Raw genomic sequence first — 22,522 nt, forward strand, 5'->3', positions numbered from 1 at the left:
GTGCTAGTCAGTTTCCTGAATTCTCTCCAGCCTGCTTGACACATTTTTTTTTCCATCTTGCGGCCCATGCCTTTCCCCCTCTACTTTTCCCACTGCTGCTCTTGAGGTCCCTTGAGCATGTGGGCCATAGCATAAGTAGCCATGAACTTTCATGGCTTCTAGGTATGAGCACAGCAGCTTTGCTGAGCATTGAGCTCTAAACCTGAATGGACTGGGCTGGGGCGCCTCCTGCAGGCTACTGACATGATAGCGTGCGACCGCATGTCTGCCTACTATGTGCTGATGACCTCTCTGAAGTAAGGAACAATTATCATTCCCCATCCAGCAGACACAGTGTGCCCCGATGCCCAGTAGGCAGGGAACATGGAGCCCTGAGTCAGGTGGGCGTGGGAGAAGGGCTGGCCTCTCACCCTACAGTACTTCACACCCAGGAGACAGAGTGCCATCCGCCAGTGATAACCACCACTGGCCAAGGAGCATTTTTAGGACCTTCCTACTGGTCCGATATAGTAGAACCAATGGGTAAAAAAGAGTTAAGTCCATGGGGGGCAGCTAGTCTTGGACTGGTATTCCTGTCCACAGCTGAGGTCATACCTGCACATGATATCGTCTGGGCAATGCACAATCACAATGCCCCCTTTGCAACTGCACTGATAGACTAGTGTCAAAGTAAAATGCCTTTGCGTGGGGGGCTGTGGTGTAAACCCAGCAGCTACATCATGTGGATGAGATGGGGAGGTTTGCTGCAATGTGCGCTCTGCTGCATTGGAGGGGGCAAGGCACTGACCCCTCAGACCTCTTCCCATCCTGTTTCCTCCTCCTCTTGTGGGCCATGTGAGGTGAAAGAGCACAGAAGGAGTGCCTCTGAGAAATGTTCTCCATGTCTGTTTGTAGCATGCAGAAGTGCTGAAGGGAGGGCTGGAGTCCTGAAAACGGCTGGGGTTTCCTTGGTCATTGTTTACCACACTTCTAGAATTCTAAAGTAGCCCAGAGCCACTGCACTGCCAAGAAACTTACGCCTAAAGGGAACCAGCATCAAGCAAGGGCCTCTGAGGACCAGCAGTGAGTGGAGATATGTTGCCCCCTAGTGGCAAGGTGTGGGCATGGTACCATCTAGCACCTGGAGCCATCTGTGCAGCCTGGTATGACATTCAGGGGCTCCCTGTTGCCTGCTCCTGGCAGAGCATCTTCAGGGATGGAAAAGGCAGGTTGGTAGGGCTGGGTCTCCAGCCACAGAAGGAGCCAGCTTCTCTGGAAAGCCACTGTGACCCAGCTTACTGTCTGCACTGCAGGCACGTCACCCATCTAACTCAAAGGGCTGGGGGACTCTCAGGAAGCTGGCAGTACAACGGGTCTGGTCTTGACCTGAGGACAAGTTGACACCCCATCCTATTCAGCCAGCAACATGTTGCTCTGCCGTTGTGGGGGACTCCCAGAATTACATCCACAAGGCTTTAAGACCTGTGCTCAAGTCTCCCTGATATGACACGCCTCTCTGCCTTCGTGTTTACAGTCCTGACTTTGTGTTTATCTATTTCCTTTTATGTGTATGGTGTTCTGCCTGTGTGTATTTCTGTGCACATCCTGTGTCCTTTGGTCCTTATGTCAGAAGAGGCTGTTTAATTAATATGGCTGTGAGCCAGCATGTGGTGCTGGGGATCAAACCCAGGCTCCTTGGGAGAGCAGCCAGTGCTCTAACTACTGAGCCCTCACCCCAGGCCCTACTTCCTTGTTTCTATTATGGGACCCGCACTGCTGATGGAACACAGTGCAATGTGAATGCCAGGCTAGTACTCTGACACCAAGTGACAGACCCAGCCCCTAGTTGTTTCTAAGTCCTCAACCCTCCTGGAATGAGGCAGGCTACACTAAAACTTCATTTCAAACTTGCCAGGTATTGCTCTTTGCACGCCTGTGCAGAGCTGGTTCCGGGCTCTTTGTCTAGGAGGTAGCAGCTGCAACAAACACACAGCAGATTACCTGGGAACCTCAAGAACTGTTCTGAATCAGGCCTGGGATGACCCAAGAGCCTACACTTTCATTCTCCAGCTGCTTCTGAGACAGTTAGCTACCTAGCCTGTAGCTCTCAAACAGTGTACGTGAATGCTTCTAGCCTAGAAGCAAAGGGGCAGTCATAACAAAGAATGCCAAGTTCTTCTTTAAGGTTTTCTAAATAAACCTCAACTTTATTCAGCTGACATGTTCTGAAAGCAAGGGGTGAAAATATTGCCAATCAAAGCTATTTAAACTCAACAGGGCAAGCTGGCTTTTGAGAAAAAGCCTGAAACGAAACCTGTAACACCTACTGTTTACTTGGTCCTTAGATTTAGCATTCCTTCAAGTGGCCGTACATGAAATATACATCTATCTACTTGGAGTCCTTCTGGCACCCTACCTGCTTCAAACCCTTTCACTTATCTACCTGCTAGGCTGCAGTTTCTGACAAGCTCCAAGTAAGTACACAGCCCTCTCCACTAGAGGGCACTCCAATCAGGCTAGGTGCCCTTCCCTCTGGAGATGTAAGGACAGTTGTACCCAATCAGATCAGAGTGATCTCACAAGGCACTGAATGGAAATTCGAGGGAGAGCAACCTAGGCAACCAGCTCAATGCCCCTTGGAGTCCAGATCCTCCACTTCCGCTCCCTGCCCCCAGGCTGGAATGCTGACCACCTCACCACAACTTCATTCCAAAGGGAGACCTGGCTGTGAGGGTGGGACATCAAGTTCACTGAAGCCAAGGATTGCTACAAAGGCAATACACCATTATGTACTACAAAACACTGCCCCACAGTCAATGAAGGGCAGGGGCTGGGGCCTTTGCTGCCCACATTTCGAGTTCCAATGGCTCCGTTACGGCTTGTACATCGTCCAAAGCATGCTGCCTGGTGGGGTCACCAGGTGCCAGGGGGCACAGCAGTCAGGTCTGTGCAGTATGAACTCCATGGCCAGCAAGGAGCCTATGCCCATCTGCACCCCCAAAGTGATCTGGTGGAGATGCTGTAGGCTCCTGTCTCTTCTAGGGCCACTGTTTCCACTCTGCATGACTATCAGTTCTTACTAAAGGGGTCACATTCCGCCTTTCTGGCCAGCTATGGCCCATTTAGCCAAAAGGGAAGGAGCGACACATTGTGTCTGACCAGAAATGAAGCTAGTACCCAGGAAACTCAGGTTTAAAATGTGTTCAATTGAGACAGTTCCCAAAAGGATGCCACAGATGTGGACAGGATGCCACAGACGTATGGGAGAGAGGAGTACTGCAACTCAGTAGGAGGGTGAGACATAGTGCACTGTGAGGAGGGAAAAGCACAGGACTTAAGCAAACACAGGAAGTAGGTGGGGCAATCAGAGGAAGGATTAATACTGACCAGTTTCCAGTTCTTAGGAATCCTGGCATCTGTTTTTCCCACCAGGAGGCTACTAAATTTAGAACTGTTTGGGTGGGCAGGGCTCGTTACTGATGAACAAATAAACTCACTGGACCGTTCTAGTACTTGCGAAGATTAATCACAATAGGTGTGCTTGAGATACATTAACTTTCAAACAAATTCTGCAATACACCAGGTACTGACATAGCCTTAATCACGTCTGGGACAAGTGAGAATGACCTGGTCCCTGAAACAGTCTCACAAAAACATTCTTACCAGGGACACCTCCAGGGTGGCCTACGAGGGCTGGGGAAAATGGAGGCTTAGCTGATTGATATATTGCTAATGTATTTCAAGGGAGAGATAGTCAAAGGATCTGAGATGGCAGAATTAGATGAATCTGTAACTGACAAGTCACCCTTTGCTCATGGCTCCTTTTAAAGGCCCAAGATCAGAGCCTGGGTGGAGGTGCTGAGCCACTGTCTCCGAACTGCAAGAGCCAATTGCTGTATCAAGTCCTGGTGACTCAGGACTTCAGGGTCCAGACTAAACACTCCCTGGGAACACTGCTAGCCTCACTTCAGGAAGGACAAACACCCAGCAACCGTGGCACGGAAACGCTTACATTATCAGCAGCAGCACTGATGTCTCTGCTTCCCTGGAGTAGCTGCTTCCAGGAAAGGGTGCTGGTGTTCGTGGTTAGTCACCTACATGTCCTGTTTTCTTAGGGGCTGGGGCCGAGTAGTGGCTAGAAGCAAGGATGTGAGAACTGATCCATCCCAGATGGTGTAAGGAAAGACCTCTTTCCTCATCTCACTGTGCTCCAGCCCACCTCTCAGGAGCCACAAAAGCTGGTGATGACCAGAAGTGAACAGAGTGGACAGTCCTGTGTGCAGGCCTCATAATGCACACTTTCCTCTGCATCAGCTGTGTGGACAAACCACAAAACCTAGCCATCCCTCCCCACCCCACCCCACCCCCGTGAAAGCCAGAGAACAGGGTCTTGAACCACCTCCTAAGTACCACACATCTTGGTGACCCTAGGTCCTACTCCCCAGATGTCACAGAAAACAAAGCAGGTTTGATACTAAGCCACGATTAGTCCTGGAGGGAGAGGTGTCTTCACAGTTAAGGCATACATTTCAAAAGGGCCTCCCAGCCCACTTCTTGCTTGCACATGCGCACACAATGGGAAGGCTGTCCAGTGCTGGGTACAGCTGGCTCATGTCAGGTACTGCACCACGAGAAACATAACTGCACAAGTGAGCAGCATCCCACCGATCATGAAGTACTTGTCCTGGAAGGCCCGCTTCTCAATCAGCCTCATCACGGTGTTGGACAAGCCGAGCATGTTGGCAATGTCGAGGATCTTTTTCTGAGTCCCCTGGAGAGATGAGAAAAGGAAGAAAAACAGAGATTAGCCTCATTGCCAAGGGTGGTTAAAGTCACCACAAACCAGGGTTTTACTAAGAGACACTGTTTCTTGGTCATGCTCAGAGAAGACGAAAGCAACATTCACCAGAAATATTCATTCTGCCATGGCCAACTAGTGTATGATCAAAGGGTAAGACACCTGTTATACAAACGGTGCTGGAACTGGCTACATGGCATACACATGCATCCTACATGTACATAAGTACAGTTTATGTATCAGTAAAAAAGTGAACCTTGATTCACAGTGCATATAAAGATTGGGGCTGGGAGACAGATGGCTCAGTGGTAAGTATTCTTGCTGTACAGTTAGAAAGCCCTGAGTCTGCATCCCCAGAATCCATGTAAAACACCAGGAGCCTCACTGCTGTACGGTACTGAGACAGAAAGACTGCTGGGCCTTGCTGGCCACCAGTCTAGTTCCAGATTCAGTGATGGGCAGTGTCAGAGAGTGATGGAGGATACCTGTGCATACACTCATAGATTATGGTATAGATGCATGTCTCGACAATAAAAAGGACCTAATTAGCATACGTAACCAAACATGTCGTAACAGGAATGAACCTTTAAAACACAGGAAGAAGCCACACACAATGGTATATATACGAATGTGAAGTTCAGTAGCTGGTACAGCAACAGAATTTTCTCCAAGCTTTTAAACTACTTTCCTATACCTAAGGCAATTGTGGACAAGTGTATGCATGTGTGTACCAGCAGACAAATCCCTCTGCTGGTCACACAGATTACACACGAGTGTCTTTTCTGGAGCTCATTAAATTTTTAGAGCAAAGTGGCTCAAATGGGAACAAGTGTTCCCACACAGTCTGCCACATCTGTCTTTTAATATTAATTTTGCTTGTTTTCAAGATAGGGTCTCCCTAAATACTCCAGGCTGGTCTGGAACTCATGGTTCTCCTCCCTTACCCTCCCCAGTGCTAGGATTCTAGGCATGTGCTACATACCCAACCTTTCCCGGCCTTCAAATATACAAGTGTATACCATGTGCATCCAAATTAAAACTCCTACAACGTGGGTTGGGGATTTAGCTCAGTGGTAGAGCGCTTACCTAGCAAGCGCAAGGCCCTGGGTTCGGTCCCCAGCTCCGGAAAAAAAAAAAAAAAAAAAAAAGAACTTAAAAAAAAAAAAACTCCTACAACGTTAAATGGAGAGCTACCGTGCACTGGAGCTACCGTGAGTAGAAGGGCCTCTGGCAGAGGTGTAAGGTGAGCAGAGGGCAGACCCCCGGCAGACCAGACGATTCAAGTCTTGCTAGGGTTGGGTCATTCATGCTTCATGTTCTGTTCTGTTCCGTATCTGCTTGCTCCACTGTTGAGTAAGTCAGTCAAAGGCTCGACTAGTCGAAGCATGCTGAACTACACTTCATTGTGTCTTACTCATTTCTGAAAGTAAATACAACTAATTTCTCCATACAATTTAAATGTATATTTATTTATATGTATGTGTGTGCACCACATGCATACAAGAGCCTGCAGAGGTCAGAAGAGGCATTGGAAACCTTGGAACTGAAGTTGTAGATGGTTAGCCACGATGTGGGCAGTGAGATCACACCTGGGTCCCCAGAGCAGCAGCTCTAATCTGCTGAGGTCTGCCCTATGTTCTATTACTGCCAAGATGAACCAACCGTAAAGCAGCTGATCCTGGGGCCAAGGATGGCTACTGCTGTGGGCACAGGACTGACAGATGAGATGCTGGACAGTGGTGATAAGGACCAGCTAATACTCATAGGTCTTCTCCAGAAAGGCTTTCACACAGCCCGAGGCTCCACTGGCACACCAGCGCGAAGCAGGAACTGACACTCTAGAGCCCTTCAGTGGCGAGCAGCAGCTCTGTGGACCGCAGCTCCCGGGCAGCTCCGCTGCAGTCTGCGGTCAGGGTTCGGCTGCTCTCACTCACACAGTATAATCACGTGGGGCAGAGTCGTTTTGGGCAGCGCCCTTGCCTTGTGAGCTGTGCTGGTATCCAGCCATGAGCCAGCTGGAGCAGTGCTGCTGTCAAGGGCCCAAGTACCTGAAATGCTCCTCACTACCACTTTCCTGAAAATCTCGGCAACGGCTGACACACTAACAGCACCAACTGGGTTCATGTTCAACCATCTTCCTGTGAACACTCGGAAAATATTTTATATATTCTTAAGAGCTATGTGAAAACCTTTCTCAGCTCCCTAGCCCTAGCAATCTTTGATAATGACCTGTCACTTTGTAGAGTGACTCTTTAGGGCTTCTACTGAGTGAGTGAAAGTCAGTATTCACAAGGGAGCTTGAAGTGGGAAAGGAAGCAAAGACAGAAATATGGCAAAGGCTAGGCATGGTGGTATAAATACTTAACCCTAGCAATTGGGAGGCAGAAGCAGGCAGATCTCTCTATGAGTTCCAAGGCTATTCAGAGATAGAGAGATCCTGTCTCAAAAAAAGAAAAGAAAAAAAAAAAGAAAAAGGAAGGAAGGAAGGAAGGAAGGAAGGAAGAAAAAACAGCAAAAGAACAGAAAAAGCTTCTTCTATAAACACATAAACACTGCCACGCATCATAATCAAGGGTCTAAACCACATGGCCTGCTCTCTCTCATTGCTTTTTAATTTTTAAGTGTATATTCAGTTTCTTATGAAGTAAGAAAACTAAGTACAGAGTCAACACACATGGTACCCACTATGCTTAGAGAGATGGTCTAGCCTTCAGCCCCACATTCATTTCTAAAAGGCACAGCCATTAATAAGCTACTGAGAGTAGACGCCAGGTTAAGACACAAACTAACATGGACAGGAATTCAGAGCCCATGGTCTACCCAGACAAGGCTCAGCATATCAACAAGCCTCATCAGGAAGAATTCTGAGCAGGAATAGTAGTGCACACCTTTAATCTCAATGTCTAGGATGCAGAAGCAGGCAGATCCCTGTGAGTTTAAGGCCAGTCTGGTCTATATAGCAAGTTCCAGGCCAGCCAATGCTATGTAATGAGACACTGTCTCAAAACCCAAAGAAAGGAATATTGGGCCGGGGATGTGGTCCACTGGTAGAGTAACTGGTTAGCAAGTGTAAGGCCTTACATTTGATTCTCTATACTGCAAATAAAATTAAAGTGGAGGTCTCAAGTCAAATCTGTCTGCTGTCAGAGGAAACTAGCTAAAGATCCCGCCTTAGGATGAAAGTACAGACTGCCCTGTGGTTATGCCTTCCAAATCACCTGAAAGTGACCATTCATTTCAAAAAGTGCCTATTTCCAACCATAAAATCAAAGTGACTATACCAGTTCTCTCATATTCCCCTATTCCTCTCAAACAGTTTAGGAAGAAAATTCCCTGGCCCAGGTAGGAAGAGATCAGGAGGCAAAACAGGCAGGAGAGATACAGAGAAAAGAAAATCAGAAATCACAAGGTTCAAGATCCACCGTGTGAACAGGCTTCCTGGCAAGCCACCCGTGCTAGCAGCACATGGATTCCTCAGTGACAACAGCAGCTTCAGGAGGAACCTCGCACTCCACCGATAACCTCAAGCGTGCTCGTCTGCATCCACGCCGTACGGATGCCGTTTACTTGTCCTGACCTTCCCTGAGCTGCAGTTCTCACCAAAATCAAAAAAGGCGGGTGGCCAACTGTAGAGATCTGTACAGACTTTCGCTGGCTATTCTGAGGGGGGGCCATTGGGAAACTGTGAGTGCCAGCAGGAGGTGAGCATCGACCAGCCTATCTGTCCTCTCCCCGGTAAAGATGGTGGGAACTGCTCAGAAACACAGTAGAGTCCCACAGTAGACAACTCTACATGCTCCAATAAAAACCAAGATAATGGTCACACTTACAAGTGACTATTTCTCACAGCCCAGTGGCTGGCAGCGCTTTATTCCAGGGATCACACCCTGATAACAAAGAAAGCCCACACCCCCAGAGCCATCAGGGCTGACAGGGGAAGGCAGGCTGAAGTGCCATGACTGACAGCGATCTATGTAATGTTTCTGTAAACCCCGCCCAGGGGCCATGCTCAGCAGTACAAACAAGGCAGGCTTCTTGGAATACCTGTGGCTAAAGAAGAGATGCATGGGGGCCTCCCTGTGCACTCCACAGCTGAAATCCCGAAGAAAACCACCTTACAAGACTGCCTGCCTTCGTTCACAAAAGAGCAAATCTAAAGATGCATTTTTCAGCCTGTCATTGGTCCCCTTTATGACAACCTCTATTTCATGCAGAGTCAGTAGAAGGGCAAAGCCCTAGCTATCAAAAACTGCCACTGTGTTCATTACAAGCACTGGCAAACTTGCAAGTTCAAGGGCTTGGGCTTTACTGTCACATAGAAGCTAGGGACACAGAAACAATACAAGCACAGAGCTAAACTACAGGACAAGGATAAAATAAGACTCCTTCTCTCTATTCTCTAGCAGGGTCCCCACCTTCAAGGTCAGTCTCTGGGCCCTCAGTCCCTCCAGAATACTGTGCCCGCCTCCAATGAGGTCATCCATGCCGTGGTGAATGTTCTGGAGGGAGGAGTTAAACTGCAGTGATTCATCCATGGGAATGGTGGTGTCAGAGTCCTGTGGAAGAAATGCAGGCACTTGATTACCTTTGCTTCCAGTCAGCTCCTGGGGTCTGGCCAAATCGTACTACTCTGCCTTTTTGGCCAAGGTCAAGCCAGAAGAGTTAGAGGGAAGAATGCAATAATCAGAGTCCAACAGGGAAGAAAAAGCAAAACAAAGGTGTGTGTAAGGGCAGGGTCTGCTCACACAGCAGCAGCAGACGTGGCAGACTCAGCACTGTCCAGGTGAGTCCTGCTGTAGTGTTGGTTTGTCCATCTGTCACATCCCCAGAGGAAACCTGGCTATTCCTTCCAGACTTCACTCGTTTCTCCTAAAGGTTTCTCTGGCTCCTCCCAAGACAGCTTCTCAGACGTCCCTTTACAGGGTCCTCGCTCGTGTGCTACTCCATGTTTGCTTTTGTTCTTTGGCTATTTTATCTCCAGCTTATCCCTCCGATTACACTGAGACTACAGATGAGAGGGGCGGTGCTCTCTCCTGAAGGCTGAAGGGTGCTCAGGATAGGAACACCGTTCTGAGGAGGCAGGAGAAGGTGCTAAAGAAAGAAAGAGCAGTGGAAAAGAAAGAGGACTACAGACTGAGCCCAGGTTATCTGAACAGCTTGGAAAGAAGTGCCTCAGATCTCAGGACTTTGCAGACTTTGCAGGAATGGATTTACCCACTGAGCGGCCCTTTGGATTCTGGACTTTCTGACTGCAGATGCCCCATCAGTACAGACCAAGTCCTTTCACTTCACAGGTGCACTTCTCTAAACTCGCTCAGCTTGCTGGGAGTTATTCCTGCTCTCCCCATTTTTAGATGAAGAAGGTGAAGCCCAGAGAGATGGAATAACTTGTCCAAATGGGAAGGATCTCAGGGCTAGGTGCACAGCAACTCTCAATTTCAACTACACTGAGACAGAAGCACTTGAGAGCGAGTCTGGTGGCTCTAACGGCACACAGACTGGGCTGGGGAGAGCACCAAGTCATCACAAGCAGTAAGTGCTCTCCTTCCTGCTATCTGTTCAGCACAACCTCCTGCCAGGCAGCGCCCCTCCACCATGAAAATCCCAATTCCCACTGGCAGGTGATTAACCATTGTTTCTGCTGCTCAAGTTCAGAAGCAGCCTCAGGTGGACATTTTGAATCTCTCAGCTAACATGGAAGCTCCCCAGAGGAAGGAGCCATGCTTAATAATCTCCTCAAATGTTTTCCGTGGTACCTTGGTGGTAACTCTAGTGTCTAGGAGAACCAATGACTCCTCCTCTCCGACAAGCACTTACTGAATGACTTTAGACAGAAGCCTAGCTTGCCTTCCCATCTGAAAAGTGCTTAGTCTGCTCTTTTTCAGGACGGATAAAGTGACTTGAAGGTTTCCTTTGGTGAGTCACTGTTGATGAACAGCCTGGTGAGTGTGGTGCCACATGTCAACAAAATCATCCAGAGAGGTCATGTCCAGCCTAAAACTGCCTGAGTGTGATCTACCACGTCGTATTTGACCTCATTCAGTCGCTTACAGCATCTGTGAGTTGCTAATCACCAGTCTGCCTGCCCGCCTGCTCAAGAAAAAAAAAAAACCTGTAAAGCCGTGACCTGAAGCACTGGGAGAAACACACTGTGGTAGAGCACAGGGCAATGGTTTAATCACCTGCCAGTGGGAACTGGGGCTTCCATGGTGGAGGGGCGCTGCCTGGCAGGAGGTTGTGCCAACACTCACTGCTGGTGATAACTTGGTCCTCTCCCCAGCCCAATCTGTGTACAGCTAGAGCCACCAGGTTCACTTGCAGTATTGTTGTCTACAGTATGGCTTTACACACATGTTAAGCCAGGAATTCTACTGGCAGATTTAGAAAGTGACAAAATATGAAGCCCAAACCCACCTCATTTGGTAGAACACACTACTTAAGTCCCTGAAAAGGGTCAGTAGGTTGCACTTGTAGAGAATGAGCCTACTGAGGCTAGAGGACAGGGCAGGGCTTCTAAGAGATCAAACATGCAAACCAACAGGCTAGTCCAAAAGACTGAAGCCAAGCAATTCATCTAACACTAAATATCTGTTAACAAAGTCCTCCAAACTACCATTTAAACCAGAGGCTGAAACGTTTTACTGCACCAGAGGCTGGGACGGATGGACACACACACACACACACACACACACACACACACACACACACACACACACACACAGCACCATGGCAAGTGCCTGAGGCAGCTAGCTCTCTGGTGCTATTGTCTCCCCAGATGGGTTAAGTTCCAATCATCTGTCTCTATCTGATCACAAAACATCTCGACCATGTTAACTTCCAACTCTGTCGTGAACTAGTCACACCAGGTAATTTTCGTTTCTGCTCACTGCTTCCGTTTACTGCTTCCTCCTCAGCTTTCTGTGTTTGGAGAAATCCCCCACCCAGGCACAGTCTTAGTGGCAATGCACAAAGTCCTAGCATTTCCACCTGGTCTCCTCCTGAGTCTGCTTCAGGCACCCGTAAGAGGTGATGCCTGTTACCTGCACTCAGTCCTGACCTGTCAGGCACTTGCCAACCCCCAGTGTCTGGCTTACGTTAGTGGTGAAGGTGCGAGACAGAAGCTCATCTCGCTGTCTCTCCTGCTGCTCCTTGGCTTGGCGCCGGTGCTGAAAGTTCCTGAGGGCAGTCTGCAAGTGCTGGACGTCGTACTTTAGCTGGTCGACACGACTGGAGTAAATGGAGACAGAGATTAAAATCCTAGAGGCTGAGGCTGGCACACTTGAGGCAGCCTGGCTTTACCCTCGCTTCTCCCCACGGGGCCCACCGCGCCTAACGAAGATGCAGAGTCAAACAGCGGCCTGGGGCTGTGGTGGGTGTAACTGACACGATTCCAGAAGCTGCTCTTAAATGTCTGCTGGACTCTGACTTTTCGGGGAACAGGTGACAGGAAGCAGGCTCAATGACCCCTTCCTGACCTTCCGAGGGCTGTACTGTACTCCTGGAAGAAGCCCAAAGGGCAGCTCTAAGGTAGAACAGCCATGAAGTTTCGTGAAGGTTTTGGGAGTAGGAGTTGGAGTGGTGGTGAGGGTAGTTTTCCTTTGAATTTCACGGTGGAGTATCAAAGATTCGATCAGTACTTCATTATAAGCAGACTGATTGAAGCGATTAGGGGTACAAATGCATTTCAGCCCAACAGACGCCAGTGGGAACCAAACAGCAGAGCCAAACTCCTCAGCAGCACTAAGCTTCCAGTGACCAGGGATCTGGTCAGAAAACGCACATTTTCAAAATTACCTCAAAGGACAGTGGGTTATAATCACCTCAATGAAACAAGGGGCCACGATCACAGGTTAACTTGGGGGTCTATTGTTTACACAGAACTGTGTATTTTAGGGAGACTTTCTCTTCGCACAGACTTCATTTCTTTAGCATGTACCCAGATTTTTCAGAATATTCTAAAACTTCCAATGGGAGAAAGGCCTGCCTTAGGGGCCCGTGGTAGCCAAGCCTGTCAGGGACCAACACTCACAGTTTGGCGTTCTGCCTTCTATTGGGGGGCTCCTTGCTTGACAGAATCTCCAGACGCTCCAGGTGGCTGAATATCTGGTCTATGCTTGCTTGGATTTCATTTTCCACTACTGCACAAAAGAGAGGGGAGAGAAAGAATAACTGCTAGAAAAAAGATAATAACGTAAATTAAGAGTGATGGATCGTGCCAGGCCATGTTGGCATACACCTTTAACCCAGCACTTGGGAGGCAGAGGCAGGTAGATCTCTGAGTTCTAGGCCAGCCTGGTCTACAGAGCAAGTTCCAGGACAGCCAGGGCCACAGTCACAAACAAAACAAAAACAAACAAAAAACCCCAAAACAACAAAGTAAAAATGATAAGCTATAACACAAACTAAAGCATATGTATTCCCAAAGGAGCACAATGTACACAAATATTATTATATTCATTAGAAAATAAAATGAATATTTAATGGTTGCCCATAAAACTCTGTTAAGTTAAATTTTCTGATGTAGGTCTATTTGAGACTGGTCTCAGATATGGACTATAAACCGCTAGGAGAAGTGTTGCCAACTGAATTCCTTATAGTAATAAGGCTAAAAGAGCAATAAAAGGTATAAAGGAAAGGGAAGACCAGTATAGAAATACCCAGAGGCTTTCTGAAAGAATGGTAGGCTGAGATGTGTTAGGGCCCTCAAAATAGACCACATATCAATCGGAAAGACCCAGGAAAGCACAGGCAGAGGTAGAAAATATGATAGTCATTTTCCTTATCCCCTTTGATAAAGCTGTCAAAATGACCTCTTTCCACTTCTAATCAGGCGACAGTGAGATTGCTGGAAAGGCAAACAAAGGCCAGTAGGCAGAAACTAAAGTGCACAGAGCACGCACCCAGGCGGCTGCCGCACCCAGGAGAAATGACAACCCCAGTACCACCCTCTTGCTAGGTCTTCGCACCTGCAGCAAACACAGACAATTTAGATTAGGGCACTATAGGGTGCAGAGTCAAGGGAAGGACCACCCTGGGGAGCCAGGGAAAAAGAGGAAACAGGAAACAGAAGAGGCCTGGCCAGAGCTGGGCTGTAGGGTGACAAGAGCTTCCAAGGGAGGTCTATAGGGCTGGCTCAGTAAGGGGCCTTTGCTTGGAACAAAACCAAAAAACTCCAAACCACAACCCACATGCTACACACACACACACACACACACACACACACACACACAAACCTGTGGTATGGGAACTAAACTAATTAATATTGCTAGCTGTCTGAATAATCCTACTAAGAAGCCAGAGTCTCAGCTTGGAAGAGATGGCCAGTTCCAGGTCAACATGTCTGAATTTTCAGACTAGGTAATTAGATTAAGACAGATGGAAGGAGAACTTCCATTCCCATAGGGCCGTCAGGTTGAGTGGAAGGGTAATGGGGGATAAAACTGGTGGGACTCCAAGGGGCACAATCGGGGAAATCTATTGGCCATAGGGTTTTTCTGTCCATTCTAACAACAACTCATTCCATGCTGAGTCATTAAGCCCCTAAGGCAGAATGCAGTCAGGAAACCCAGCCCATTAGCCCCATGCCATCAGGGAAAGGACTCTGCTCTCCCTGGTTAATTACTCACAGTGCACAGACTGCTTGTCTGCCGTCTCCAGGCGTCCCATGTGAGACTGGATCTCGTGGACCTGCCTATCAAAGGAAGAGGAAATGAGTGAGACAGGGGTGGTCACCAGCACCTCGGTCAGGAAAGACAACTTCTCTTAATGCTGCCTTACAGCTGATTTAAGGTGACGGTGCTACTCAACTGTAAAATCTGTATGTGGCACTTCAGGCTTCATTTCAAACCTCATGCTAAGAACAACGCTGATAGCATTTAGAGAGAGCTTACTGTATCTGAGACACTGCTAAGTCAGTAACCCCAGAGGAAAGCATCATCACTGCTCTCAGTTTATAAATAAAAACTGAAACCAGAAAGGTCAAGTAAGTTGCTCAAGGCCACACAGCAGGCGATAAACCTCAACCAGTATCCAGCCAATCCCACTCTCTGTTCTGCGACCTAATGTGCTGAGCACTGGTCTGCCTACCAAGAGCCAAAGGGCAAGGAAGATATAATCCTCGCCCCTGAGAAACAACATAATTAGGAACTGACAGGCTGAACAGACATGAGAAACCCCTGAGAAGATTTAAGAAACCCCAACACACACAGGCGGAAACAAAGTTGAGGGAGTTGTGTACAGTGCAGCCAAGGAGGCGGGAAGGCTGGGTTAACAAAGTGTAAACTGGGGTTTCGTAGCTGGAAGGAGTTGTGGTTGCTGAGTTTTCTCATTTACACAGCCCAGGCTTGCCTTGAACTTGTGATCCTCCTGCCTTCGCCTACACAGTGCTAGGATTACAGGCGTGCACACAAGCACGTAGGCTTGAATGCAGATCTGAGCATCACTTTTAAGAAGGTAAAATGAGGTTTAGTGAAGACAGGTTGCAAGATGATGATCTGCAGAAGGGCATGCAAGGCATTTCACATGGGGCAAAAGCAAAATGGAGTGCTTGAAAAACAGTCAGAGAGAGAAAGAACAGAGGGGACCAGGCAGTGGAAGGAACACTTAAGGGAATGGCCCTGAGAGATAGGTATCTCCTGTTTTGTAAACATCTTTCCCTGACAACAGGAGGAGGACTGCCATCTCATCTAGAAATGCAACATGTCCCAGACATTAGGCCTGGAGAAGTTCCAGGCCAAAGTCACCACCTTCCAAACCCTTCCTAGTGGTTCCCCATCACTTGACAGTCCTTGGAATGTTGTCTATGTTAGCCCCAATGGCCTCCTGTGCTTATAAAAGAAAGGCTTTCTACATAGGACCTGTCTGAAGAAGGCCTATCTCCAGCCCTTAAGGGAAAGCTCAACAATCTTTCTCTACTGTGCACACTATATATAGCGCTCAGTACCAACTACAAAGCCATAATAAATAACCATATGACAGCAGTACAAGGATATAGACAATCTTACCCTGGACCCAAGAGCAAAGACCAGGGCCCAGAAGCAGTCACATACTTGGAGACTGGAGACATAAGTCAATGGGGAAAAAATTAATTTAAATAAATTCTGACAGTTCAATTTATCATCTGAATAGAGAACACACTTCATGGAATCCTCCCAACCAAAAAAAAAAAAAAAAAAAAAAAAGGCTCTTTGTGTTCGAGCTATCTTTCCTGGATAAGAGTAGCTACCACACCCCATCAAAGAAGTCACTCTTTACAGCAAGTGGAAAGCACCACAGAAAACTACAACTGGACACAATGCAGAGATCAACAGATCATCCCCAACAGATACATCAACCTCACAGCCCCTGCATGCACAGCTCAGGGATCATCAAGGGAACTGGTAGCAAGTAGAAAGATTATAGGAGATGGAATAGCAGGAACAGAAACAGTCTCTCCTAAAACTGGTGGCATAAGCAATGCCAGAACAATGGCCGTATCAATGGACCCCGTTAACACGGAGGGGGATTCTGTGCCGGGTCCCGCCCCTAGACAAAGAACTCCGAACAACTAATGACTGCTGGAAGAAAGAGTTAGACTCTTCCAGAGACGAGCCCCTCATTGACTGCCCAATGCACAGTGATCACCCTTGAAACCACAGACACACAAAAAACAAAAACAGACCCCACAGGTTGTATTCACAGATATTTGTGCATATGCATACAAACGTACATTTGTATTTAATAATAATAACCAAAAAAAGGGCATCACTTTGAAAGTGGGCCAGCATGGGAGGGGTTCATGGGAAGATAGCTAGGTGGGGCTGAAGGGAGGAAAGCAAAGGGAAAAAATGATGTAATTCTATTTCAATTAAAAATCATACAAAATGGGGTTGGGGATTTGGCTCAGTGGTAGAGCGCTTGCGTAGCAAGCGCAAGGCCCTGGGTTCGGTCCCCAGCTCCGAAAAAAAAGAAAAGAAAAAAAAAATCATACAAAATAATAAGATAATTTTAAAGGATGTACATAAATAATGTTGAGTTAAAGAACCCTCACCCATGGTCAAACCCCAAAGAAAAGGACAAATGAATGTGGCTGTAATATGTAAAACAAACTGTATATACTAAAAGCACCCATCAACAAATAAGCAAATACACCTGCAGCAGGTATCAGGCTGACGTCCAGAATACATACGTAAAGACACCTGCAAACCAAGAGGAAAGTTTAACAAAGCAAATTTAAAAATGGCCAAAGGGCAAATGACAAAAAAGGAAACACTGAGTAAATAAATACATGAAAAACTGATCAACGTCAATGGTGACTCAGAAAAACACATGTTAAAACCAATGAGATCACACTCTCCAATCAGGAACCTGGGATAGACACAGTAGGGAAAGCATACATGACAGTCTCGGACCTCAATGCTAAGATTACACATTGGTGAAATACTTCAAGAGCTCTCTGACAATACCTGGTAACATCACTGCACACACTGTGTGACCCAGCATGACAGTTTTAGCAGTCAGTCTTACAGAGATTCTGGTTAATATCAAAGACTTGTAATCGATGTTCATCAAAGCATTTCTGTACAAGTCTATAACCCGAGCTGCATGTCTATAAAACCTTGTGTGCAGCAAACCAAGTATGTGACGGACACTGATCAGACTTAATGCTATGGTCTTTGTTTATTCCACAAAGTCTGACATTTTATTGCCTCTGTCATGTGTTGTGTGTTGCTCTTATATTAAAAATGTTACATGACAAAAGACACATGCAAAATATATATACATAACTTTTGGAGACAAGGTCTCTCTATTATGTACCTCTGGCTGCCCTAGAACTTTCTATATAGACCAGGCTATCCTCAAACTCACAGAGATTCACCTGCCTCTCTGCCTCCCTAACGCTAGGATTAAAGGCATACATCACCCTGCTCTTGCAACATAATTCTTTCTGAAAAAATCTAAAAAAAAATTCTTCAAAGTTCCTTGAGTTTCAGGGTTTCAAATAAAGCACAGTGGATCTATTCAGTGAGAGACATATGCAAATAATACTATGTTGATAATATAATAACCACTGAAGTGTTCATCAAGAAAGAATTCAGTAATTCAGCATATTAAATAAAAGCTAGTAGGGTCAGCAAGCGAGCTCAGTGGGTTACAGGGCACACTGCCAAGCCTGGCAACCTGAGCTTGAGCACCAGAACTTACAGTGGAAGGAAATAACCAATCCTGCAAGTCGTCCTCTGATCTCCACACTTTGGCTCAACTACACCTACACACACACACACACACACACACACACACACACACACTCTCTCTCTCTCTCTCTCTCTCTCTCTCTACATTAAAATGTTAATAAAAGCTTGATCTAGTCATTTAAGTATATACATTAAGTTTTTAAGAAAAGATATTAAGGGGTTGGGGATTTAGCTCAGTGGTAGAGCGCTTGCCTAGGAAGCGCAAGGCCCTGGGTTCGGTCCCCAGCTCCGAAAAAAAGAACAAAAAAAAAAAGAAAGAAAAAAGAAAAGATATTAAATAGAAAAAGAAAAACCTGGTACATTAAGTATCTGATTTGGGTAAATTAAACCCACATAAACAAGTAGCATCTACTGAAAACCGCTGACAAGGAGGGTGACTAGGTCTAGGGGTGAGAACAGATACAGGTGCTTTTGATTCCGTTTGCTTATAAATCAATAATCTGAAGCACATATATTAATATGAATCTTAATATTAGATGAAATTACTCATTATAGGTTTGATTATTTCATAAATAGAATAATAATAATCGATTTTTTGCCAGATGGTTATGTAATGGTTAAGTAATGAAGCTCATTACTTAAGTTATTCACTCATCCACACAGTCAACAAACAAATGGGCTACATAATCACAACAGTCCATGGGAAAGCAAGAATGAAACCTCAGGTCATTCTTTCAGTGGGAAAGAACACAATGCACATTATAATTGTAAATCTTAGCTGGATTAAAAGGTGTTGGTTTCTTCCACGGTATCTATGATAAATGGAGCCTGAAGACAGTAGAGATTGAGATCTGTGACAGGTTAAACAAGACACCACAGGATGCTCTTCAAATATCTGGAGTAGACATAGGAAGTAGAAAAGGGTTTGCCTCCTACTTCTGCTTAAGGGAGTTCCCAAAGCAAAAGGCACATGTTCCAAGATACTACATTTCAGCTTTACATAGAAAACAAAGTACATGTCACACAATTACGAGCTATCTTCAGAGGAGGAGGAGGAGGGGGAGGAAGAAGAGAAGGAGAAGGGGGTGGGGGGGACTCCCTACAAGTACAACACCAGGTCCATGGACTGCCTGAACCTTAGAAAGGTTTTAATGAGCAAAGACAGAATTGCAATGAATGCTCCCATCAGTCCTTTTCAAGTCTGAGATTCTCAAGGACAGGAGAAACAATAATAATGCCCTAAGCTAAAAAGGATAACTTTAAGAAATTACAGAAAGCCATCTCCCTTGACCTCTGACCCACCAGCCACCCTTGAGCTGGTCCCACTGGGTCGGGAAGCGGCACCTGTCCCCGTAAAGTGGAGCGGCCGCCATGGCCAAGTACCTGACCCAGATCATTGTGATGGGTGTGCAGGTGGTGGGCAGAGACTTTGCCAAGGCCCTGAGGCAGGAGTTTGCAGCAAGCCAGGCAGCCGCTGATGCTCGAGGCCATGCTGGGCACCAGTCTGCAGCTGCATCCAATCTCTCTGGCCTCAGCCTCCAGGAAGCCCAGCAGATTCTCAACATCTCTAAGCTGAGCCCTGAGGAGGTGCAGAATTATGAACACCTGTTTAAGGTGAATGATAAGTCCGTGGGTGACTCTTTCTACCTGCAGTCAAAGGTTGTCCGTGCAAAGGAACGCCTAGATGAGGAACTCCAAATACAAGCCCAGGAAGACAGAGAGAAAGGGCAGATGCCCAAAACGTGACTGCTGGGCTCTCCACACCCACCCATTGCCTCATAATTTATAGCCTAGTAATAAATGTCTTTTCGTGTTTAAAAAAAATTACAGAAAAACATTACTGGCTTTCCCCCAACTGATTTATATGTGGAAGTCCTGTTTGACTGTAAATGAATTAGAAAGGACATAAGCCCAACCTCTACACCTGCAAACAACATGGCGGGTGTGAAAGGCATGGAGGAGGCTACTCATCCAGCTCTTGGAGAATCTGTTTCCATTCAACTAGGAAACAGACAACACCTACACAGCCAAGTGATAGGTGATCCCCAAATACGACTTGATGGTGAAGGCATGAGAGAAAAAGAAGTTTCAGACTTGTCTAGCATGGGGTCCGTCATGAACGTGGGTGACAATATAGCCAAGCAGAGAGCTAGTACACGTTAAGCAAGAGACACTGCTGTTGTTTTTAAAGCTTTTCCATATGTAACAAGAATATTAGAGGAAACTGCTCTTTAAAGAAGCCAGTGAGTCTGCTGGGCCCAGTGGTGGTGCCCTCTATAACCCCAGCAGGGTATCTTGAATTTGAGAACAGCCTAGCCAACGCACAAGTGGAGAAGGTCATGAACCTACCCGCCACCTCCGCCACAGTCAGTGGGTGTGCTCGCTCCCTCTGTCCACCATGAACAAGAAACAGGGTTTGGGAGTTAAAGGATCTCAACTACGAAAAGCTGACAGATACATAGCAAGTCGTTTCATTCCTTGGTGCCTCCTTGTCTCAACTCTCCAACTGAGCTGCTAGGGTAGCAATTATTTGAGAGATTACAGAACCCAGTGCGCTATGAAGATGCTATGTAACTGAAACAGCAACGAGTTAAACTGCTGCTGCTCTTACAGTGGGGAGAGCAGTGGTATTATGTCTTTAATCCCAGCAACTCGGGAGACAGAGGCCGCTGATCTCTATGAGTTCCAGGTCAGCTAGGCCTACACAGTGAAACCCTATCTCAAACAAACAAACAAACAACAAAGAATGAATGAAAGGAAGGAAGGAAGGAAGGAAGGAAGGAAGGAAGGAAGGAAGATGAGGAAGGGGAGGAAGGAAGTAGTGGGTATAGTGATGCTCACCTGTCGTAGCACATGGGACAAAGAAGCAAGTGGACTGTAAGTTCAAGGGCAGCCTAAGCCACACAAGTTATAGTCTAACCTCAGCTATGTAGTAAAATCCTGTCTTGAATATATACACACATGCTCACATGCACACATGTATACACACACACACACCACGCCCGTGATTTTCACATGCACTTGGTGATTTCCACATCTTCCACTCTACCTCTGTAGCTAGTCTTTACCTCATAAGGCAAGCTGACAAACTGATTTGAGATAATAGTTCTTTAAACTAACTACTGATTTAAGCCACCAGAAAAGCCTATTCGCTATGGTGTTATTTGTATCCGAGACCTACTTAACCCAAACTATCTAGAGATGAGACCCAGGATGGCAGGCTAGGTAACACAAGGGACAAATGTATCTTTAGGGACATGAGTATACCCAAAATGGAAGCCTACTGGCTTCTCTTTAAAGCTCATCCAAGTAGGCTCAGCAAGTAGGCTACGGCTAACGTAAAATGTCCTGTTTTTTCATCTTTTTTCATTCATTCAGTGCTCAGTACTTTTCCAGTTATAGGTCTTTAAATAACTGATTTAATGTCAATGTACCTTCCCAGTAGGAGATAATCACAGATTTGGTTCAAAGTTCTAGTGAGATGAGTTCTGATGCTTTATCAATTTAGCATCTAGCAGATTAACCTCAGTGCACTGCTAGGTTCATGGGTCTTACTATACAGAGGACCTGTTCTTAGTAAAGGAGGTCAATTTTCTGCTTTATTCCTTTTCCACATGACTCACAGCACAGTTTTTTTTTTTAAATCTTCCTACACTTTTTATATAATATGAAAATTGCCACTACAATATAGCTTATTCCCCCCCCCATCCAAATCAAACATTTTGCTGAAGTAAAAAGAGAATAACCACCAACTTATTTCCATTCTTTTTGTTGTGAATTTACCGGGGAGGCGGGATGACTAGTTTATATCATTTTTCAGGCTCAAGGAGTAAGATTTTTTTCAATGCTGTCATAACATCAACAGAAAGTTCTTAACCTAGCATAGGTATGGCCCCTCACCGTGTCCAGTTACACAACACAGCAAGTTCCCAAAACACAGGACGATATAAGACACCTCAAGGAAATTTAAGTTATGAGAAGCTAATCTAGGACTCAATTTCAATTCCCTAAGGCTAACTTGTAATCAGACATGACTAACGATAATAGTCAATATTACCTGCATGTCTTTGTATGACAAAAATATATTCTTTAATATCCAATTAAGTACGCAAAACACTTTTCGGATGACCCCTGACACTCCCACTAAGCCATGAATTCATGGACACAAGCCTCGTCAACAGTTTCTCTGTTCTCTAAGCTCTACCAACCCGGAGGACTAAGCAGGCAGATGCTGGACAGAGTACTATAACTTGGGGGTGCTACTTTTCCTTTCCAACAGGCAGTCACGGCCTGCGGCAGAAGCTACCCGGCCCCGGCCGGATCCCTCAAGGGTAAGAGAGCATCCCCCTAGGGGATAAGAAGTACAGAGTAGTCCAAACGCAAACACTCGGTCTCCACAACGGCAGTCCCCAGAGTCCCGAGCCCCAGGGGCCGCAGCCCGGGCCGAGCCCAGCCCGCTCCCCGACGTAGCCCTCACTTGTGCGTTTGTTGGTATAGTGGCTCCATGATGCCGGCCTAGCCGGCCTGCGGCTTCCTCCGAACACGTCCTCACAGCCCCACTTCCGGCTTCCGG

At 46.6% G+C, this 22,522-nt stretch overlaps 1 protein-coding gene and 1 pseudogene across 2 annotated transcripts; one reads left to right on the forward strand and one right to left on the reverse strand.

The window, feature by feature from the left end:
• Positions 1 to 2,158: 2,158 nt before the first annotated feature.
• On the reverse strand, positions 2,159 to 22,501 carry Gosr2 (golgi SNAP receptor complex member 2). 2 transcript variants are annotated; one of them, NM_031685.2, is made up of 6 exons: positions 22,427 to 22,468; positions 14,404 to 14,468; positions 12,807 to 12,915; positions 11,872 to 12,004; positions 9,193 to 9,333; positions 3,166 to 4,750 (listed from the first exon to the last, which is right to left on the reverse strand). In NM_031685.2, the coding sequence occupies exons 1-6, from the start codon at positions 22,453 to 22,455 to the stop codon at positions 4,589 to 4,591; spliced, it is 639 nt and encodes a 212-aa protein (NP_113873.1). In that variant the 5' UTR covers positions 22,456 to 22,468; the 3' UTR covers positions 3,166 to 4,588. The 2 variants fall into 2 exon arrangements, with proteins under 2 accessions (XP_017453009.1, NP_113873.1); XM_017597520.2 differs by lacking the exon at positions 9,193 to 9,333 and having other exon boundaries at positions 2,159 to 4,750; positions 22,427 to 22,501.
• Positions 19,247 to 19,767, forward strand: Magmas-ps1 (mitochondria-associated protein involved in granulocyte-macrophage colony-stimulating factor signal transduction, pseudogene 1; annotated as a pseudogene).
• Positions 22,502 to 22,522: the final 21 nt, after the last annotated feature.

The sequence above is a fragment of the Rattus norvegicus genome, chromosome 10, assembly GCF_036323735.1.
Source record: "Rattus norvegicus strain BN/NHsdMcwi chromosome 10, GRCr8, whole genome shotgun sequence".
Classification (NCBI taxonomy): Eukaryota; Metazoa; Chordata; class Mammalia; order Rodentia; family Muridae; genus Rattus; species Rattus norvegicus.